Source organism: Doryrhamphus excisus, linkage group LG12, assembly GCF_037039965.1.
Source record: "Doryrhamphus excisus strain RoL-2023G ecotype Guam linkage group LG12, RoL_Dexc_Guam_v1.1, whole genome shotgun sequence".
Taxonomy (NCBI): Eukaryota; Metazoa; Chordata; class Actinopteri; order Syngnathiformes; family Syngnathidae; genus Doryrhamphus; species Doryrhamphus excisus.
In genome coordinates this window covers 445,122-467,461 of record NC_136368.1, presented here as the reverse complement: position 1 = coordinate 467,461, position 22,340 = coordinate 445,122, and the positions used below count along the sequence as shown (strand labels likewise).

The 22,340-nt window shown below is 48.0% G+C and overlaps 2 protein-coding genes across 2 annotated transcripts; one reads left to right on the top strand and one right to left on the bottom strand.

Annotated features, from left to right (window-relative positions):
* Window positions 1-3,068: 3,068 nt before the first annotated feature.
* On the bottom strand, window positions 3,069-11,750 carry gdap2 (ganglioside induced differentiation associated protein 2). The gene is made up of 14 exons (XM_058082567.2): window positions 11,542-11,750; window positions 10,880-11,099; window positions 8,962-9,101; window positions 8,719-8,872; window positions 8,538-8,626; window positions 8,322-8,398; window positions 8,096-8,255; window positions 7,192-7,342; window positions 7,011-7,087; window positions 6,642-6,718; window positions 6,382-6,521; window positions 4,832-4,886; window positions 4,588-4,731; window positions 3,069-3,345 (listed from the first exon to the last, which is right to left on the bottom strand). Exons 2-14 carry the CDS (start codon window positions 11,059-11,061, stop codon window positions 3,313-3,315), a joined length of 1,479 nt encoding a protein of 492 aa, XP_057938550.2. The 5' UTR covers window positions 11,062-11,099; window positions 11,542-11,750; the 3' UTR covers window positions 3,069-3,312.
* Window positions 11,751-11,997: 247 nt separating this feature from the next.
* Window positions 11,998-20,265, top strand: wdr3 (WD repeat domain 3). The gene is made up of 27 exons (XM_078795169.1): window positions 11,998-12,413; window positions 13,100-13,295; window positions 13,360-13,569; window positions 13,653-13,771; window positions 13,856-13,934; window positions 14,163-14,272; window positions 14,344-14,437; window positions 14,511-14,612; window positions 15,204-15,304; window positions 15,868-15,963; window positions 16,030-16,260; window positions 16,374-16,467; window positions 16,613-16,714; window positions 16,820-16,902; window positions 17,148-17,286; window positions 17,366-17,422; window positions 17,710-17,810; window positions 17,873-17,984; window positions 18,051-18,185; window positions 18,266-18,316; window positions 18,394-18,459; window positions 18,543-18,635; window positions 18,797-18,847; window positions 18,925-18,968; window positions 19,053-19,181; window positions 19,329-19,422; window positions 19,493-20,265. The coding sequence occupies exons 2-27, from the start codon at window positions 13,122-13,124 to the stop codon at window positions 19,646-19,648; spliced, it is 2,823 nt and encodes a 940-aa protein (XP_078651295.1). The 5' UTR covers window positions 11,998-12,413; window positions 13,100-13,121; the 3' UTR covers window positions 19,649-20,265.
* The last annotated feature ends 2,075 nt before the right edge of the window (window positions 20,266-22,340 follow it).

Sequence of the window (22,340 nt, the reverse complement as noted above, 5' to 3'; positions counted from 1 at the left end):
CCTATCCCAGCTGTCTTTGGGCGAGAGGCGGGGTCCACACTAAAGGTGTGGAAAATAATCGCTATTAATCCATACATCGATGCGCATGCGCGCGATTGGAGTCGGCTCATTATGGATGAAATCTAGATTCAGATTCATCGCGATGCGTTTGTGGGTATCGGTAAAATCTGATGCAAGCGCCGTTTTATTCATGTTCAACTTCACCCCATATGCTGTTCCCCAGGGGCCATGAATGCACCATCATTATTTGGCCTTTTGTATTGAATACGGACGGAAGCCGTGAGGAACATCCAACTACTAGTAAAACAGCATGGACCTTCGTAGCAAGCAGCAGCGAGGAACTTTCTATATTTAACCCCCCCCCCCCCCAAAGGGACACCCCAACACGGACAAGTCAACCCCCCCCCCCACTTCCTGGTCGGACACCGGGGAAGAACCAAACAAATCAGGTCAGTGGATCTTCCTGCTTTGCTAATTGTCCAGGAGCTATTTGACCCCCCCTCCAAACAAGTGCCCCCCCCCCCCCCTGAACGAGTGTTATTAGAACAGCAAAGTTGGCTTCTTCCTGAATTTGGAACCAATTTAAGAGGGTAGAAGTTGTTTTCCTTTCTGCCCCCCACTACGGTATTAGCCTAGCTGCTAGCTCCTTCATATTAGCAGTATGGTTAGCAGACAGGAACATAAACAAACATTCATTCCGCTGTTCAAAGTGTCACTTTAACTTTGTCGTTGTTGCTGTACTGTATTTTTTACAGCAGTAATTATTGTAACAGTTTGACTCCACCACTGAACCACTGCTAGTGGGAATACATCAAGACGGGAAAGTGGGAGGAAAGTTTGCTTTTCAAAAGTTGTTGCTGTTTTAAGATGGCAAAAAGAATGATGAAGAAGGGGTGCATGGTAAAAAATACTAACAGCACTTTAGTAGAATTTACTGCCAAGTGCCTAGAAGGAATAAAGCCAAATACTTTTTGTAGGAACATATGGAATTCCAGTTTTCCCTTTGCTTATTTGCATCATGTTGAATTGCATCATATCACAAGAATTGCACCATATCATATCATCATATCGGATTGCATTGATTTGAACTAAATGATTATCGTATCGCATCATGAAGAAGGTGAATCGTATCGCCAGAATATTCCATGTATTGGAATGTACATGAATACTGAATACTGAATACATGAATACTATCATCCATAGCGTTGGTGATGTCATCCCTAATTGATCAGTGGTTGCGTTCCTGTGCAACGTCAACATTGGTTGTCCGCACCGTGTCCTCATGTTGACGCAGGGGAAGGTGGGGCCTTCCTGGGCCGGTGAGGCGCCCCGGGTCCCGAAACACAAGGGTGTCATTTACCCGTCCTTTCCCAAGAAGAAGGGGCGTCTCGTTTGTTGTGCTATGAATGACTTGACAAAAGATCCAAACTCAATTCAACACTTAAAAACGGTGGCCATTGCGTACTCGGCGGCGTCCCTAATGGAGTGGCCCTCGGTGGGAGCAAAGACCTGCACCAAGCGTCTGAGGACCAGGTGACACGTGGCCGAAACAGAGACGCCGCACCTCGACACGCATCAAGGACTTCTCACAAGCACTCAACAGCAAAACAACCCGTTCTTTCTTCAAACGTGGGTCACCTTTTCAACCTCTGGTGGAGCTTTAGAGTTCCTACATCGGACTTGGTTGGAGGTCTCCAACCAGGGCCAGACTGGTTTAGGTTTTGGGATAGGATTTCTAGCTTGAGTTCCGGTTTCACTGCAGTTTTACAGTTTCCAGTTTAGGGTTTTGAACTGGGTTTAGGATTTTAAGACCAGGGCAGGGTTTCAAACTAGGATCATGGTTTTCACTGAATGGTTTCGCTTTCGAGTTATGCTTTCAGTTGCTAACAAAAGGTAGCATTTAGGGTTTAGGTTAGGACTTCAAGGTAAGCTTTGGCTTGACATGCCAGGTTTGGGGTTTCAAACTCAGGTTAGGGTTTGATAGGTTTCAGGTTTTCAGTTCGGGATTCAAGATGGCGTTTATGTTTTGGGTTACAATTTCAAACTTTGGGTTGCCAGACTTAGGGTTAGGGTTAACCCGCAAAAAATGCCACTTATACTCCAGAGCAAATTATAGTCCAGCAAATACGGTATTTATAATGTCTTATTTTCTCTTATGTCTGCTATAGTGGGTAGTGGGACTGCAAAGGTGACTATAGGGGTGTTATTTCATGTCCAGAGGGCTCTAATAATGTCAAAATGTGCATTTAGAAGGTTTTTTAATGTGTTATTATATCTACTGTATTGGTTAATAGGAGGGTGAATGTGACTATAGGGGTGTTATTTCATGTCTAGAGGGCTCTAATGATGTTAAACAGCATATTCAGCTATTCAAATAGATTGCAGTCCTGAGACAAACGTAACGGTACTCAAGTCAGTCGACCAGAAAAACAAAACAGGCCAATCTTTACAGCAGATCATTTTAATCAAGAGTATAAAAAACATTTCAGAAGGAACAAGAATTAAAAACGTAAAAACCCAAAGCAGATACTTTCCAGGAAATCTATTTGGCTCCTTGGGGGGGGGGGGATGCTCGCCAACCTTTTAGCCAATAACCTTCACATCTTGGAGGAACTCAGACGCCGTGAGTTGAGTTGTCTCCGCTTTCAAGCGTATAAACTGAAGACGAGTCGGAGTCGTGGTCACGTGGTCGTTTAGCGAACCCGGCTGCCCTGTTTTTGCACCGACCACCTGTCGGCGGCGCCTGCGTCATCACGAGGAATGTGCCAAAGTGTTTTTGTGTCAAAGTCAAGTCTTCAAGTCCACGTGGGAAACAAAGTACAGAAGAATTTGGGTTTGCATCTCCTCTCCTCCGTGAAGAAGGATAAATCTGGTCCAGGAATCCCGAAGCCTTGCGGGAGAAGGCGCCGCTCGGCCCCGCTCGGCCCCGCTCGTACCTGGCAGGATGACGCCGAAGCGGCGAGATGCTAGCTATGCTTACAGTCGCTGGAGAAAAGCTGGTTGGAATCCGATCAGTCGGCAAAACAAAGGAAGTGTTTGGCGACGTTTGCTAACCATGACTCCGGGACGGAGGCTGGAATGTTTATTTTCCCGTGCCAAGAAATACATGTGACGATCCAGACGCGAGTACCCCTAACGGCTAACATTTTAAGATGCTAACACGGGACGGACGGTCATGTTGCATCGTCGTCTTCTTCCAGCGTGACGACCGTGTCATATTATGGGATGTTGGAGTCTCCGGGATGCAGGATCCACACTTGTAGCGGATCTGCTACAAATGGACTGAAGGTCAAGTCTCTCCACGAGAAAGCGTCACAGACCGGAAGACTGGTAGGGTCCGTTGAGCTGTGATGGGGAGGACAGGAACCAGTTGAAGAACAAGAACAGACGCTACTGGAACAGACACGCATGCACGTGGTGATGCGTTGAGGATCACCATCAATTATCGTCATCGGCCTGTTGCCTTCAAGACCGTTTTTTAATCTGGCAAGATCCCAAAGACTCCGAGACAGAAGCTTTATGAATATGAAAGTACACCTGTCAATCACTTGTTCCAATACATGCGAGAACCAGACCAGATTGGACGTAAGACCGACTCTCACAAGGAGCCCAAACCAGGACTGAACGGGTCTACAAACACTTTGAGAACTGGCTGCCGACTCTGCTTATTCAGTCCGTCTTTATCTGTGGAAACTTCTATTCCAGGAAGCCACCAAGTCCGCTTTTCCAGCTCAGCTGTTCCTCTCTCACACTGCTTATCGCGGGACGAACGACGAAGGACGGCTGGTGGCGGGCACCAAAACGCTGGACGACAACCTGGTGCCATGGTCTCACCAGGTGAGACCGGTGACGTCGTGAACATGAAGACACAGCGTGACCGCTTCAGATGGGGGTCTCCAACATGTGGCTCACCCTAACCCTCACCAAGGAGTATTTTTAGACGTGTTCTAGTCAAACATGACGCCCGTATTTAAGGACAAATGATGTGTTTTTGTCAATAAAGTGCAACTTGAACAATGTTCTCCGTCATGTTCTGCTAGTCGTTGAAACGGGTAAATACGGGAATAAATAAGTCGTTAAAAATGTGCCATTTTGTCGTCTCATCCTATTTCGCCCAACGCCACTTCAGAAAAATCCTGGAGGAAATCCTGATATTCACATCCCCGGGGGACAAAAAAAAGCTCCAAACTAACCACATTGCTTTTTTGGCAATACAGGAAATAGGCGTGTTACATGTCGGCTCAATGTACGTGTTGGCACGCCCATGTGACGCGTACACGGTCATGTCACGTTTGCGTTGTCATGTTCCCGCCACACGACGCTCGGCTTTTGTCACTGGCTTTGAGAGGCATTTATGGGCATAAGCTGATTCCGTCATTTTTACGGAAATGGGACCGTACTCATCTGTGGACATCCATCGGAGAATCCCAACTCATTCCAGATAAAAACATATTTCTACCTACGATTGATTGCGATTAATTGTGAGTTAACTATGAATCACAATTCATAATTCATAATTTGACACCCCTATTTTTCCAAAATAGACTTGACCGCCCCTAGTGGCCACCTGCCGTGTTGCGTTCTCACCCGGGCGTCGTACTCCAGGACGAAAGGCGGGATGTCGATCTGCTCGGGCCTGATGCAGGTGAAGAGCTGCTGCAGGCTGTCCAGGTAGCGCACCTTCTCCTTCACGCCCGACACGCTGAAGGTGCTGAAGAACCACGTGGACACCTGGGGGGGGGTTTGGAGGCCAGAGGGTCATGTGACCTGTTTCAGCTCCTATTGGTCGACTTGGCACGATTCCCATGTGAGAATGCCAAATGGGCCTTACCTTGGAGCGAAATGTTGGATGGACAAAGTAGAAGACCTTCAGGTTTTTCTTAAACCTGCGAGACAACGAGGACGTGCTCTAGTAAATAGGATTGAGATATCATGGCAATAAAGTCTAAATATTATAACAATAAAGTCATATAATAATAATAAAATAATGTGACATTCAGGCATTTTTTTTCTTGAAATAAATAACATCTCGGCATATCTTCATGAGCTTCCTTTCATTACCTCCGCCAAGCACAGTGTGGAGGTAATGCTTGGTTATGTTTGTTAGTCTGGTTGTCTTCAAAATACGTGGAAAAGTTCTCAACGGATATGGATGATATTCTCAGGAATGAAATCTTGGTGCTGATCCGGTTCACCGTCTGGGTCCAGGAATCTTTTAACATTGGGAGATAGGACCATTTTCACCATTTGTGTATATAACGCCACAAAAACGGCCAAAGCGTTTGGAAAAAACCTGGACAAGTTTCCAACATCAAAGACTGACCAAAAAAGTGTAGGATTATTATTATTTTGTTATGAATCAAAGTATGGGGGAACGATGGCGCTTGGTGGAGGTCTACGCTTTCCCAGTGCGTTCCCAGTGCTTTCCCAGTGCTTTCCCAGTGCTTTCCCAGTGCTTTCCCAGTGCTTTCCCAGTGCTTTCCCAGTGCTTTCCCAGTGCTTCAGTCTGGGCCCTTCAATGGAAAAAGTTTGGAGAACCCTGCCTCACATGCTAAACCGTAGACCATATGGGCGGAACGGCTTGAACTTGGCCGGGTTCGGCCGGCGTCTGCTGGCGACTGGGCCGGAACCAAGTGAAAGGAAGGTGGATCTGCCGGCCGCTGAGAGCCGAGGCAAGTCCATGCTAGGTTTTCGTGTATTCACGGAAGAGGAGATCCTGGCACGTAACGTGAAACACACACAATGGTCGGACTTGCTAGTTAACAGCGGAATAATGACGACGTCCTGCTGGGCCTGCTGGGCCTGCTGGGCCTGCTGGGCCTGCAAGGTGCTTTAAAAGGACCACCAAGTGAAGAATAAGCCTAGCATCGAGCACAGCGGGATAGCACAGGAGCGCTAGTAAGTGTTTTCACAAACAAAGGAACCATTGTGAAATCTCACTATCACGTCTTTTTTCTATAGTAACAAGAAAAAACGAGCTTTTTTTTGTCTTCTCCTTATTCTCAAGGGGACCATTCTCTGGTCCAAAGCGTAGTCATACTCCATGAAGATGCTTTCAGGAAAAGCTTTTACGGCTCCTTCTCCTTTTGCCAAAGCCTCGACAGAATCATGAGCGGCATGGACCCCTGGAACTGACAAGTGGAACTCCACTTCAAGAAGAAGGAGCTGAGGGCCAAGTGAAGGTCTGAGGTGCGTCCAACAGACCCAGTGGAAGCCGTTAGAGCTTCAAAGCGTGGAGCAACTCCGTGTTTTCTTCACTTTTAACTTCCTGTAGGGTGGAATGCCACGTGACCCAATACTTTTGCCTTCTGCTGAAGTCGTCACCTCATCCTAGTATGTGATGATGATGATGATGACGACGGGAAGCCAAAGCAGACTCACTTGGCGTCCACGATGTCGTAGAGGTTCTTGAGGAAATCCGAGTCCAGGTGGTTGTGTTCGCCCGTCAGCGTGTGGAAGTACACCATCACGTACTCCTTCACCGCGATGTGGTCCATCACGTGGATGAAGTACAGCAGGGCCTGCACGCCAACAAAATACCTTTGGCATATTTTGTTGGCAATAATCTGATTGCATGCCGAGTGTCCCTTACAAATATGGAATGACGAATACATCATAAAAACATAAACGCATTGTCCCACCTTCTCAAGGTCGATGAGGGTCACTGGAATGTTTCTTCCCACCACGACCATCACTGTCCGTCCACGCATATCCACACCTGGAGACACACGAGCTAGCTTGATTGGCCACTCCAAATTGTCCATAGGTATGAATGTGAGTGTGAATGGTTGTTTGTCTATATGTGCCCTGGGATTGGCTGGCCACCAGTCCAGGGTGGACCCCGCCTCTCGCCACAAGACAGCTGGGATAGGCTCCAGCACCCCGCAACCCTCGTGAGGATAAGCGGTAGAAAGTGAATGAATGAATGGTGCAGGGACGGGATCATAATGCGTAGCAACAGCGCCCCCTGCTGGCCATCAAAGTAAAGTAAACCATGAAGCATCACTCGCCTGTCTGATACAACGCTTTCAGTGCGGCGACGTCTGACAGGTCCTCCGCTCTGGCTCGACACAGCCATCGGTTGTAGCTGAAGAAAACCAGTAAAGCCAGTAAAGCCAATCCATCCAACAAACGAGGCCCATCGCCCCAACTTTGGACGCTTTGGCTGCGTGTTCTTCTTGGTGGTCTTACTTCCTCTGGTGCTGCTTCTGCACGGCCGCCTCCGACATGTGGCCCTGCAGGATCAGCTTGCGTTGCTTGTCCACGTCGCCCTCCATGCGGGCGAAGGCGTGGTTGCCCACCTGCCCCAGGTCCGACTCCAGGTTGTCCTCCTCGGAATCGTCTACGTGGAAAATAGAGAAGTGGCGTTTATGCGGGATGGAAAGATGCTGCTCTCGGGGAAATAGCGTGTTCTCAGATTAGTCATGTCACGGCTCAATTACTGCGTGTGCGTGTGTGTATGCGTCCAGATGTTCTCCTAGCACTCCCCCCCCCCAAAAACACCCTCTTGACTGGCTCCTTGACTGGCTGCAGCTTCAAGCGTGCTCTCGTTTGTGCGCCAACCCTTGTCAATGCTGTGACGACGGCCATGTTGTGAGGCTATGTGGGCCGCATGGCCGAGTGGTTAGCGCTAACTTCCCTGCTCGGGCGTTTCTGTGTGGGAGCCCTGTGATTGGCTGGCCAAGACTTTGTGAGAAGATGGATGCTGCTATTTGAAATCAATTCAAAATACCCACGTGAACATGAATGCATCATGGATATAAACCTTGTTGGGGGTGTTCTAATAGGGGGCTTTCTTGGCAAAAAGGTGCGTCCCATTACGTGTAGTTATTAGCTGCCTCTTTTTAGCTCTTTTTATATCTTTAGAGCACACAGTATGGGTGTCATAAACATGCATTTTTATTGGTGCATGTATTACTTTTCGTCTCTACCGTGACTTTTAGTCACGTATTGTTGCTCATCTCCAATTGGTTGAGCTTCACATTTACACGACATCAAACGGCAGGGTGGGGTACGCTCCCATTCAGCCCTTCATCCCATTCAGTGGATGTGGATGTGGATGCTGCACAGCGCAGATGCTCCCAATGATGCCTACCTTCCAGGCTTCCTGGTTTCTCTGCGATGCGGATCTGCCTCTCCGGTACGACGGGTTCACCTTCAGAGTTGCCGATGTCAGCCGGGATGAGGGGCAGACACGCCCTCTCCTCCTCGTCAGAGCGAGGGTAGTACAGCGGGAGCAACTTCTTGTACACAGGCTGGGGAAAGACACGGTACACGTCTTCTCTACAACGTCTGCAGATGAACAGTGAAGATGGTCAAACCTCCTCTGAGTCGGAAACGGCGAACACCACCGCCTCAATGCTGCTTCCGTGCTTCTCCAGGAACCTGCGTACTGTTCCTGGGGACACCAAAGCAGCTGGTGTAATACCCATTGTGGCCACAAGTGGTGTTTATGCTTCTGGAAAGCCCAGCTCTGACATCTCACTGCTCTTTTGCAATGTTCCGATATGATGAGGTGATGCACGTTTGCGTCTTACTGAAGGCTATGTGTGTGGCGTCCTCCAGCGGGTACCCTCGTTTGGCCGTGCTGACCACGCAGAGGCCGACGGACGCCATGGACTGCTCCCTTGGCGACACCAGAGACCCCATCATGAGCTTTCTAATCATTTGATTTCCCGAAGCTGACCAACAGCCCCAACAAGCTGCGGCGGAGCTTACGTGGCCAGCTGCAGGATGTTCCTGTAGCAGCTGAACAGCGAGCTCTCCGCCGCCGTCCTGTACTTGGCTTTGTACTTTGGCCCCACCGTGTGGATGATGAACCTCGCCGCCAGGTTGAAGCCTTTGGTCTGCTTGGCCTCGCCCGTGCGGCACCCTGCACACAAAACCCCGGCAGAGGCCCCCACCCCCCCGGCGGTCACACCACCTGCACGTATCTGAGCGTCAACGACCGAGAACAGAAACCTTTCAGTTTGAGAAGCTCGTCTCTTAGCTCGGGCCCCGCCAGCTGATGGATGCGCTCCGACACGCCGTTTTTGTCAGTCAGCAGCTCGTTGCTGGTGTTGGTGATGGCGGTGCAGCTCAACAGCGCCACATCGCCGGTGCTGCACGATAATCGTTGATACATTATTATGGCAACACAAGCATAAGAATACCCTCTAATGGCGGTGAGCAGTACAGCTATAGTATATATATATATATATATATATATATATATATATATATATATATATATATATATATATATGTATATGTATATGTATATGTACATATAGTGCAGGGTTAAATGTGACAAACATCCATCCATCCAGTTTCTGTACCGCTTATCCTCACTAGGGTCGTGGGCATGCTGGAGCCTATCCCACCCTGGACTGGTGGCCAGCCAATCCCAGGGCACATATAGACAAACAACCATTCACACTCACATTCATACCTATGGACAATTTGGAGTGGCCAATAAAGCTAACATGTTTTTGGAATGTGGGAGGAAAGCGGAGTACCCGGAGAAAAGCCACGCATGTACAGGGAGAACATGCAAACTCCAGCGGGTATGTGAGAAACATGTAATAAATTCCAAAAAAGAAATCAGGAAGTCGGTCCGTTGGCGTTCATTCAATAAGCACAATTTGAAAGGTCACAAGGCCTCGAGGTGGGTGACACGGCCGTCACGTTAGCACGGTAGGAATGCCAGCGCTCCTGGGGGAGCGCTAAACCCGGGAACAGGAGAGTGGCGGCAACAAAAGAGGCACTCAGAGTGAAGCTCCAGACGGATCATGTGGTCTTCCACAATGAGGAATTCGGTCTGGGAATCAGCAAATGGAAGCAGAATCTTCACCACCTTGACGATTAACCTCCAGGTCGATTGCTGACAATTATTTGTGAACGTTCTTGCAAATTTGACTCAAACAATCAGGTCAAAGGTCGGCAACTCTACCAGACACTCAACAAATAATCCTCAAAATGCGGTGGAACCTCAGTTTTTTGGTCATTCATTTCTTCCAAAAGGTCCTACAAAAAACTAAATCATCCGTTTTCACATGTAAACAAATGTAAACAATCTGATATAATTAGAAATGGCAAATGGATGAATCATAATGTTGATGCACTTTCCATACATCCCGCCGAGATGCAATTCAATCCGGATTCTCGCCGTCTTTATCGAATGAGCTGCGAGCTAGTTAACCATGACCAGCATCATTTTGCAAATTTACCTTACACTTTCAAAACAATGCAAAGGATTACAAACAATGTCATATAATATTAAAGCAAGGCTGATGAATCCTATGGTAAATATTTTGCTAGACTGTTGGAACTATTCCAGCTTTTCCAGCAAAATGAAAAGATTACTAAATTAGATCAACACCTCAGCCCTGTTCCAGACAATGGGGACCTATTATGCTCATTTTGGGCCCTTTGTATTGAGTTGTGGACACCTATAGAGCAGCTACACACAATAACCCGCACACAAAGCCGGATTCCCGCTGGATTTCCTTGGATTTCCAATACGCCTGTTTCAATTTATTCCACGCACGGCCCGCCTCCGGGCATGCCCACTTTACTGTGATTGGTCCCACTCAGCTTGTACAGGGCATGCCCAGATAATGGAGCCTCTCTGAAACCAAGCGTTCAGAGCCATTCCTAACTTCTTTTACAGCGCCAACCTCATCCAAACAAGTTGTTGCATCTGACAGCTGGCACTCATTATGGACTATCAGGACTTGGACTTGGGTACTTCCTTACGTCTATCAATCAGTCTATTTTCATTTTTCAAACTTCCGATTAGGCCAATCATGGAGTGGATGTTCACCTGATGTTTATGTTTTGCCTAAAAAAGTACGTTCATCAGTGATGACCAAGCAACCGTCGTGCCAAAGTGACTCACAAGAGGACGATTTTGCGGTTGATGTCCGGCCTGAAGGGGAAGGGCGAGGTGAAGGACTGCTGGTGAAGCAGGCTGTCATTCGGGTCCAGCGGCATCTGCACGCCGTCCTCACCCAGCATCTCCTGCCAAGTGGGGAGGGTCTGGATGTCCACAAACTGGGAGCGAGCGCCCAGAGGATCCATCCCTACGGGTAGTCCAGGCTCACGCCTCCCTGCGAGTGCTAAGGATGAGCGTTTGGGAAAGGAAGACAGGTGCGAAGGTGAGAACTGTCAGTTCTAGAAGATGGAGTTTACACATAAAGTACTTTTAGGAATACTGCACAATGCCTCATTATGTTCAACCCTATTCAAACATCATTTTGTTTCCTGTATGACTTAACATCTTGGAAAAAAATGCAAAACGTCTTATGTCCATTTCATTCCAATAAATTCTTGAACATTTTAAACAGTTTAAACCAAATAACCGGTTGAAAATCGATCAACATTATCATCATCAAATTGAATTTTTAGCAAATTTATTTATCACTGTTTTGACTCTTAGATAACACGCACACCAGCCGAGGCATCATTTTATATTTCCTCGAATAAATAATCATACCTGCTTTTTAAAAATATCAAACGGAAAATATCCGGTGTGAAATGTAAAAGTTGACATTCACGTACCTTAACGCTGTCCACGTCAAAATAAAAACAAACCTCAATCCTCATTAGACACTCAAAATTAGCAGAGGTCTTTTATGTTTTCCCAAAGTAACACAAGAACAAGAACATTTCAAGTGCTTTTTGATCCGCTTTTTTACAGTTAGCAGTCACGCTAGTAGTCGTGTCGGTGTCACTTCAAAGCACTCGGAAACCCCCTACTACATCCGGTTTTGGATTTCAAATTAATATGCTTAGCTTTAGAATAACCTGTGAAATATCGTGTGCATAATTATCTAATCGTACACGGTACAAGTACTTATTGTATTTAAGTTGTAGTTGTGACTTTAACCCCCCAACCCACCCGAACCAACTATAATCATGTGCTCGTATGGCAGTTTGAAATACATTTAATTTTACGAGCATCTGTGTCTTATGTTATGTGGTTTGACACATCCCATCGTCTCAACTGTCAGTCAGCTGACTATTACATCCGCTTTGTCACGTTTGTGGAAGTGACTGCTTTTATCGTCTTTTCGCAGAAATTAGAAAAGAGGATCTATGGCACAAAAACGTGTTTAAACATGTTTACAATGAGTTATTTCCTTTCAAACCCACCCGCAGTCACAATCGAAAGACAGTGTTTCGACACCAGACAAAAGCAATAGAACGAAAGCGATGAAGCAATGAGAACAGTTTGCTGTCGCTACTTCATTTCGACTGGCCCTCGAGAAACGTTATTAAAATGCAATGCAACTGTAGAGTACCTTTTTGGAAAAAACACGAGTGCTCTATGACAACTCTGCCAGTGTGACTCTGCGATTGACTAATCGAGCCTGAAGCGACTCACGAGCGACAACACAAGGCGAAACGAGCTCAGCGATCGGCGTTCAGGGGTAAGAAGTCCAGTCAAGTAACATCTAAACCGTATTCGTTGCCATTCTGCATTGTAACGCTCCCATTAAGGTAGGGAACATCTAATAGTTAAGTACACTCGAATTTAGAAGCCGCAGTGAGTCGGAAACAGTAAACACGTGGGGTCTAGGACTGTCTCGGTTTGTTGCACGGAGATAGCCGGGCGGACGGGGTTAGTAATCTAATGAGTTGCTCCATTGGCCAAATACGTTGATATCCGCCCTTTCGGGAGGTGTAGTACAGCTAAACAAACATGTAAACGTTGGTTAGCATGTTGCTACTAGAAACTATTTGAGTTTGTATTGATTAATGACTAGTCATTTATACCACGACAATGTAAAAACGAGTTACTTCATGATGCTTGAATGGTGCCCAAAACATACATTGAATATGGTCGTTTTCAGACTCACGCCATATTATAATAGATAGCAGCAACAGCACTGCAGTGTTACAGTACTATCATTAACACTTCATAAAACGGATTAATAATGGCAATAATTACCACTAGTCACCATTTGTCGTTACTATAGGTTTTCAAGCGATATATGCTGCAAGTATGTTGCTAATAATGTTTTATTTTATTGTTTTTTCTTTCAAACTACTGTATACAGTATAACTATGTTTCTGCTTTGACTTATTGTGTGTCCTTAATGGTTTGCTTCCACAGCACCACCTTGAGGCCACGCGTCATGGGTTTGACCAAGCAGTACCTGCGCTACGTCTCCGGCGCCGTCTTTGGAGTGATTGGCAGCCAGAAAGCCAACATCGCCTACGTGACGCTCCGTGGTGGAGAGAGAGGACGCTATGTCGCCGTGGCTGCGTGCGAACACGTCTTCATCTGGGACACCCGCAAAGCGGAAAAGGTGTGTCGTTGTGACATTAACTTCTACAACCGATGATTTAACTTTTGACACTCTGCTTGTCCAGGTCTTAATCCTTCAGGGTCAGAAACACAATGTGACTTTTCTGTGCCCCTCCCCTGATGGTGTCCACATTGCTGTGGGGTACGAGGACGGCGCCGTGAGGATCTTCAGCCTGCTCAATGGCGAGAGCAACGTCTCCTTCAATGGCCACAAGTCTGCCGTTACAGTCATACGCTACGACGCGCTGGGGGCGCGGCTCGTCACTGGCTCCAACGTAAGTCAGACACCAAATGCTGGCTGTCCTAAAACTGCAAGCGATGGCACGTCCTCGTTTTTATGAAATGATTTCCCATCCAGGACACAGACGTGATCGTGTGGGACGTTGTCAACGAGTGCGGGCTGTACCGACTACAAGGCCACAAAGACGTCATCACTCAGGCGCTCTTCCTTCAGGACAAGAACCTCTTGGTTACCAGGTGAGCGTCATCACATGACACACTGACCAATAAAGGCGTGGACGCGTCATTCACGCTGCTTTTCTTGGACTGTCAACATCACAGCTCCAAGGACAGTTTTGTCAAGTGGTGGGACCTGGACACGCAGCACTGCTTCAAGACCATGATGGGCCACCGCAGTGAGGTGAGGCGAAGAAGACAGGCTAACAAACATGCTAGCTTCATCAGCCAATCCAAATTGTCCATAGGTGTGAATGTGGGGGGGAATGGTTGTTTGTCTATACGTGACCTGGCACCAGACTTGTTTGCCGGGACAACAGACAGCTCCACAGACAGTCCCATTATCATGTGTTCGTGAGCCGCCATATAGAGTATAAATGAATGTACGCTGTGCTCTTTGTGTCGTGTTCAGGTGTGGGCCATGGCGTTCCTTAACGGCGAGAAGCGTCTGTTAACGGGCTCCGCCGACAGCGAGCTGAGAGCGTGGGACATCAGCTACCTGCAGGAGGTGAGGCCTCCCTGATAGGCGCTAGGGAGCACGGCGTCCAGACAGGAAGTAGTAGTGTCTGCATGTGCTGTGTGCAGGAACAAACTGAGGGCGAGCCTAAAGAGAAGAAGGGGAAAACTCTTCTGGAGGAGGACGACAGCGACGGGAATGGCGACCATATGGACGACAGTCCAGAAGACGTAAGTACAATGTGTTTTTGGTTTGTTTGGGTTTTTTTTTACTTTTCATGTGACTTTAATGTTTGTCTTTTAGCGGATTTTGACTTGTAAGAAAGCCGGCTCCATCCTCCGCGAGGCCAGAGACAGGGTGGTGTCTCTGACCTTTGACAGCAAGGCCAGAGTCATCGCTTGTCATGTGAGTATACACACACACACACACACACACACACACACACAGATGACATCATGACGAGGGCCCGACTGATGTGGACATCTTTTATAAACCAGTCAGAGATTGTGCCTCAATTTATTAGCATGCATGCAGGTAAGATAAAGATAAAGACCTTCTACAAAAGAGTGCTGCAGAGCGGGGGGGCAAGCTTACCTGGCATGCCCTTATAAGGACGTCTGGCTTCCTGTGACGTCACAAAGAACCAGTGTTTGAAAGCGAGTGTACAGAGCCATCCTTCTCTGAGGGCTCACTTCCAAACGCACAAACCTCATAATCTGACAGTGAAACTTTGGAATGGTTCAACCCGAGAATACAACATTCCAACTACATTTATAGGTCAGGAAAGTGGAAATAGGTCATAGGTCCCCCTCCTTATCTATTTATCAGTGCTCATGTCAAACTTTATCAAAATGTGACCATGCAAAATTCACATTTTCACCAGGAATTATTATAAATTTCATCGATCACATAATTCTGTTCAATATTTCAAAAGTTTGGGAACCGCTGCTCTGCTTCATGTCAAACTTCTCATCAAATGTGTTTTTGACCCATCAGGGCAACGACTCCGTCCTGGAGCTCTTCACTGTGCTGTCAGAGCAGGAAGTGGAGAAGATGATGGCCAAGAAGTTGAGGAAAGCTAAAAAGAAGGCAGCTAAGTAAGGAATGAAGCACCCTTGGGCGGATGGTAGGATTAGGTGCTTGTTGCGGGGCTCCCCCCGCTGGCGGGAGGTGTGATTTGGGGCCCTATGATTTCTAATGAAAAGGGAATTCACTGTTAAATTGAGGTCATGTGAGGTCATACCCCCCCCTCCCCAAGACACCGGTGAAAGTTGGTCGAAACTCCTCGTACAGAGCATAAATTAGCTAGCGTTGTTAGCTTAGTTTAGCATCACATGCTGGTGTGGGAATGAGCCCTTGTGTCAGTCATACAGTCTTTGTCTCGGTGGGTGGAGGCGGGGCTGCTAGCATGCACACACAGAGTGCAGACGAGTGTCAGCATGCAAGGTAACCTGGTAGAAATGAAACAAGTAGACGTTAGAAATATGTTGTCATTGTACTTTTATTAAAATGAACGTTCAAGTCTTGTCTTGATCTCGTAGACCCAATCTGGTGTATCGGCTGCTCTCATGATGAATAACCAAGTGGCTGGAAGAAGTTGTAGGAAGTAGCATATTGTGTCTGATGATGATGATGATGGTGACGTGTACTTATGCTTCAGAACAGCGAATGCTGACGGCGAGGAGCCAGTTGTGGAGAAGAAGCTGAAGGACGAGATCATCCGACTGTGCAACGTGAAGGCGTCCGCCAAGATCAGGTGCGCACGAAGTCCTCCGTGTGTCCGAGCAGCAGGAAGAAGTCCTCACGTGTTTCACGTCCTCAGCTCGGTGGACTGCCTGATGTGCGGCGGCGGCGAGCTGAAGGTGGCACTGCTGCTGCAGAACAACACCATCGAGACCTACAGGCTGAAGACGTCGGATAAGACGCCGGCGGCCGACAAAGTGGCGCGTCTGACTCTGAGCGGCCATCGCACCGACGTCCGAACGCTGGCCTTCAGCTCGGACAACCTGGCCATCCTGTCGGCGTCGGGCGACACGGTCAAAGTGTGGAACAGGTACGCCTCTCTTGAATCCTCCAGAAGGACTTCTGATTGGCTGCGGTGGACTCATAGTTCCACATATCAGGGTTGTTGCTTTGCATGCAGTCTAACCGTGTTTGATGTTGCAGGTCCACCCTGCAGGTCATCCGTACCATGGCCTGCGAGTACGCCCTCTGCTCCCTCTTTGTGCCCGGAGACAGACAGATCATCCTGGGCACCAAGGTACCCCCCCCCCCCCCCCCCCCCTCCACGCCATCTGTGGAAACACGCACTGGATTCTCTTCACACGTTTATCATGTTCTTATCATGTTCTTATCATGTTCTTATCATGTTCTTATCATGTTCTTACCATGTTGCTTTGTGTCAGAGTGGGAAGCTGCAGATCTTTGAGTTGGCCTCGGGACGCCTCCTGGAGACGGTGGATGCCCACGATGGAGCCCTGTGGTCCCTGTGCCTGGCCCCAGACCAGGTACAGTACAACTAGGGTTTTTATCTCATTTGCATACTTAATAGTGCTTAATAATGCAGGTGCGTCTCAAGGTCATGTGATGGTTTGGTGTTTGTCGTCCTGTAGAGGGGGATCATGACCGGAGGTGCAGACAAGACGGTCAAGTTTTGGGACTTTGCGCTGATAAAGGATAAGGAGATCAGGCAGACGTAAGTAAACCTCCTCCATAGTCTTAAGGGCAGCCGACCCGTCGGCGTGGACGTTCCTTTGGCGGGTTCCAGCGCCACGCGCATGTGGTCCTCACGCCCGTCCTGCATGTGGTCCTCACGCCCGTCCTGCATGTGGTCCTCACGCCCGTCCTGCATGTGGTCCTCACGCCCGTCCTGCATGTGGTCCTCACGCCCGTCCTGCATGTGGTCTCCACGCCCGTCCATGACACCCGTGTGTGTTGCAGGAGGCTGACGTTGAGCCACGCTCGCACGTTGCAGCTGGAGGAGGACGTCCTGTGTGTGAAGTTCTCTCCCGACCACAGGCTCCTCGCCGTGTCCTTGCTGGACTGCACCGTCAAAGTCTTCTACACGGACACGCTGAAGGTACGTGCGTCTGCTCACACGGACTCACCGCCCGTGACCCGACTCGCCCAACAAACCTCTCTGCTTGGTCCCGCCGCAGTTCTTCCTGTCGCTGTACGGACACAAGCTGCCCGTGCTTTGTCTGGACATCTCACACGTGAGTACTCGCCAGGTGGAGGAACATCTAGCTCATGTGGGAGGCGTGTTTGGAGCTTCAACTTTTAGGGGTGGAAGTGGCGCCCTAGGCCACATTTGATGGTTTTAGCCTTTTGGAAGTTAAAAACATCTCAAACATCATACACATAACCACAATTATTGGGCGGCCGTCTGCCTCCACCGCTTGGGTTGAGATAGAAGATATGGTGGATCAAGCCAGATAAATAAATGGACGTCTGGGAAACGCGTGCGGCCCGAGGTGTGCTGAAAGTTCCTCCGTGATTTCAGGACAGCACGCTGATCGCCACCGGCTCGGCGGACCGCAACGTGAAGATCTGGGGTTTGGACTTTGGCGACTGTCACCGCTCCATGTTTGCTCACGATGACAGGTCAGGAAGCCTCAGTTGGTCATCTTCTCACGTCCTGGCTAACGTCCCGTGTCTTCCTGCAGCGTCATGTTCCTCCAGTTCGTCCCCAAGACGCATCTGTTCTTCACGGCGGGCAAGGACAAGAAGATCAAACAGTGGGACGCCGACAAGTTTGAGCACATCCAGACCCTGGAGGTCAGTCTCGATGCCACCTGAACCACAGACCCCGCCCCTGACTGTTGCTCTCCTTCCCCCGTCAAGGGCCACCATCGCGAGGTGTGGTGTCTGAGCATCAGCCCCAACGGCGACCATCTTGTCTCGTCGTCACACGACAAGTCCCTGCGCCTGTGGGAGAGGACCAGGGAGCCCATCATCCTCGAGGAGGAGAGGGAGATGGTGAGGGGGAGGAGGAGGAGGAGGAGGAGGAGGAGGACCATGCAACACGTCTTTTATTCAAGTGTGTGTTTTTATGACAGGTTCGAGAAGCCGAGTTTGAGGAGAGCCTGGCCAAAGGAGATGCTCCGGTGGTGAGTGGAAGTCGTCCTCGCCCCGTCATCCCACCGTGTTCCTTAGCCAATGGTGTGTTTCCACGGTGATTCCCCAGGTGCCCGGGGAGACCCAAGGCGAGGCCGCGCCGGCCGCCAAGAAGACCGTGGAGACGGTGAAGGCTGTAGGTGGACCTCCATGCGGCGAGCTTTGCTGACTCCGAGCTGAGGAATGAACGCCAGCTGATGGTTTGTGCTTGTGTGCCAGGCGGAACGCATCATGGAGGCTCTGGAGCTCCTCAGGGAAGAGACCAGGAAGATGGAGGAGCATAAATATGCTTGTGAGAGCGCCGGAAAAGAGGTGGGAAACCCGTTATGTCTCTGACCACCCCAGGTGACCGCCCCAGGTGACCACAACGTCACATTCATCCATGAGGAATCCTACTTTTGGGAAATGAGCGTATGGCAGATGTGGAGCGTATAGATAATTCTAATTATAACCACGGTGGCTTTGTCCTGCAGCTGGCGCCCCCCAAGCCCAACCCCATCCTGGCAGCCTCTGGCAACGTGTCTGTGAGTCCCACTCCGCATTCTAATGTTCACCTCCTGAAGCATTGAGTCCACTCATAAGATCTGTGGTGCCGTTCTAGCCGTCCCGCTACGTTCTGGACGTCATCAAGAAGGTCCGCTCCAGGTGAGACGGCGCCCCAAGGTCACGTGACCGCCCCCACCTTCCCAAAACCAGACACTGGGTTCTGATGCTGTGGTGTGTTTTTAGCGAGCTGGAGGTGTCCCTCATGGTCTTGCCCTTCCCGTACGTCCCCGAGCTGCTGGACCTCTTCAACGACTTCATCCAGCAGGGCCTGGACGTGGAGCTGGTGTGTCGATGCCTCTTCTTCCTGCTCAAGTGAGGGCCATATCCTTATATCATCATATCCTCATATCATATCATCATAACCTCATATCATCATGACATCATATCATCATGACATCATATCATCATGACATCATATCATCATGACATCATATCCTCATATCTTGTCTTTTTTTCCAGGATTCATTTCGGTAAGATCTCCAGCAGCCAGAAGCTGCTCGGCATCATGGATGCTCTTCGCACCAACACGCTCTCCAAAGTGCAGGAGATCCGAGTAAGTCTCCGCCGGGCGAGACGGACGCCCCCGCCGCCCCACCCTCATCGCTTTCTTCTCCCGCACGCAGGACCTGATGGGCTTCAACAGCGCCGCCCTGCAGTTCCTCCAGCGGGAGATGGAGAGTAAAGAAGAAGTGATGTTCTTCATGGACGCCACCGAGAGGCTGAAGGAGAAGAAGAAGAGGAGGAGGAAGCGAGAGAGAGCCGTGCTCGCCATCGCTTGAACGAACGAAGCTTCTCCCCTCAGATGGAATGCAAGACTTCCTGTGAGCTCATGACCACGCTGTCCCACGGGGCGCCCCCTCCCTCCGCCCGCCCCCCACCCCGAGTGGCTCCTGACACCGAGAGTGAGGAGATGTGGTTTGACTTTACAAGCTTGGAACTTTTTCACCACCATTTGTTACAGGACCCCCCCCCCTCCCCCCCAACCACGGAAACCTTCATACTCGGGAAGAACTTACTGATATATAAGTATATACTTACTTGTATATATACTTACGTGTATATATACTTACGTGTATACAAGTAAGGTTTTACAATCAACTTCACTCGTCTTTTTCCCCCAATTTTCCACGTTTTTAAATAAATATTCCATATCAACTTTCTTCATTGGTTTAAAATGTTCTTTTTGTAATATTATCATTTTATTCCCATTTTATATCATTTTTCCCACCCTTTTTCCAAAAATTCCAACACCAAATATTCCGACTTAGAAAAACCAAACTATTTTTTCTTTCTTTACTATTTGAACTCTGCTGCTAAAATGACATAGATTTCCCTCATAATACCATTATGATATTATTATTATTATCATAATACTAATTTATTCTCATAAAACTGCCTCCACTTTTTCTCCATATTTTCACATTATTCTCGTGAAATTAGCATTTTTTTTTCCGTTTATGCTGAGTTTTAAACATTTTCCAAATATTGCAATTTTTTTCATCAATCATAAATGTTCTTTATTGCCATATTATAACTTTCCCAAACATTCCGTGTGGTGTTTTCCTCGTATTATTGCAACATCTCCTAAATCCTAAAATGATGTTATTTTCCATCATAATATTGCTTATTTTCTTGTGATAATTCTCTTAATATTTGGACTTTATTCTCCTGAAATTACAGCTGTTTTCCGCCATTTATGCTGGATTTGAAAGAAATAGATGAGTAATATGAATAAACTTCAATAATATAATTTTCCCCAACTCAATTTCTGGAAAAGGAATTGAAAAGCACCCAAGTCCCGCCCAGGAAGTAAGGACTTATGTTCTCTAGATGGCAGCCTTGACTTTGCTTTGAGCTTCGGCATTCATTCACAGCTCCCTCCATGCAACTGGACGTATGACGTAGGACGTATGACGTAGGACGTATGACGTAGGACGGCCACTGGGGGGCGACAAAAGTCCAGTATGGCAACGAGGACTCGCCGTGCCGGTAAGAGCTTTTCTTTTCCATGTTGGTGTCAAGCTTTTGCTGTCATTGCTGTCATTGTTGGAGGACTTGGTGCCAAAGAACCGTCGGTGGTTGTGATGAGCAGCATAACAGCCCGAAAGGTTTCATGAAACAAACTTGAAACACTCCACAGCCGCCATGTTTTGATGGGACGGGGTTCCAACAACGGAAGATTCCGTCATGTCCGGTGGGAATGCGATCTTCACTCTCGTGTATTTTTCATTTATTTTTATTTATGACGCCTTAAGAAGGATTGTTACTTCCTGCTCAGACTTCAACACTTCGTTAATATGCAATTCATATTCCATATTTTTTCAAATTTCATAAACGTGTACATTTTCTGTGGAATTAATAATGTACTAGTTGATATTTTTAGGCAATCAATTTATTGTTTAAATTTATATTAATTGTATTTCAATTTGAGTCTTTTATTAGTCTGAAATTTTGAGGAATTGATGATTAAAAATCATATATCATTAGAATTTTGTAAATTCCCTATTTTGTGGAATTAATGTCATTTTAAAACAATTGTACACTTTTATGCGTTTTATGTAACGAATAATTTATAATTTGAATTATTATTAGTTATTTATTATTAGATTTTGAGCCTTTCAGCACCCCAACATTTCGGGTGCAGCGATGGTTTAAATCAAAAAATAAAATTTGATCCAATAAACCAACTAAATGTTTATATATTACAATTAAGTATCGGTATCAATACTGTATTATTTTATGTAATTTAAAAAAACATTTTAATGCCATTAATCGTGTATTAATTAGAATTATCACCCACGTTATATCATTTAATGTTGAGCCTTTTAGCATTCCTAGATGGTTTAAATCAATAAAGAAATCAAATGACCACAATTTGATCCGATAAACCAAACATATGTACGCTATCTAATCTTTCCTTTAAAATTAATACTTAATATAATACTTTCCATTCCTTACTCTGGAAGAGATGGAAGATTTAGGACGACTACATGGTGGAAAGATGGGGCCGAGCCACTAGGTGGCGCCACGCGGTGCAGCAGCGGAGTCTGGCCGATGAGGTGACCGGGCGGGCCGAAGCTTGCCTGGACGGGCCGAGTCAGGTGAAGGTGGCCTCGGGGTGGCCTCGGGCTGGCCTCGGGCTGGCCTCGGGGTGGCCTCTGGGTGGCCTCAGGGTGGCCTCGGGGTGGCCTCAGGGTGGCCTCAGGGTGGCCTCAGGGTGGCCTCAGGGTGGCCTCAGGGTGGCCTCGGGCTGGCCTCAGGGTGGCCTCGGGCTGGCCTCAGGCTGGCCTCAGGTTGGCCTCGGGGTGGCCTCGGGGTGGCCTCGGGGTGGCCTCGGGGTGGCCTCGGGGTGGCCTCAGGGTGGCCTCAGGGTGGCCTCGGGATGGCCGAGCACCTCATCGCTCTTCTTGGCACTCCGGCGACTAGAAATAATAACAATAACAAAATGCCACATCAGTCCTCCGAGATGCC

Excerpts from the sequence above, each read along its gene's own strand:
- gdap2 (XM_058082567.2), bottom strand. The coding sequence starts at position 11,061 with ATGGATCCTCTGGGCGCTCGCTCCCAGTTTGTGGACATCCAGACCCTC. Across the intron at positions 8,256-8,321 it reads CCGTTTCCGACTCAGAGGAG|CCTGTGTACAAGAAGTTGCT; the intron begins GTTTGACCATCT and ends GTCTTTCCCCAG. Across the intron at positions 4,887-6,381 it reads TACGACATCGTGGACGCCAA|GTTTAAGAAAAACCTGAAGG; the intron begins GTGAGTCTGCTT and ends GTTGTCTCGCAG.
- wdr3 (XM_078795169.1), top strand. The coding sequence starts at position 13,122 with ATGGGTTTGACCAAGCAGTACCTGCGCTACGTCTCCGGCGCCGTCTTT. Across the intron at positions 17,985-18,050 it reads AGCACATCCAGACCCTGGAG|GGCCACCATCGCGAGGTGTG; the intron begins GTCAGTCTCGAT and ends TCCCCCGTCAAG. Across the intron at positions 18,848-18,924 it reads CAGCCTCTGGCAACGTGTCT|CCGTCCCGCTACGTTCTGGA; the intron begins GTGAGTCCCACT and ends GTGCCGTTCTAG.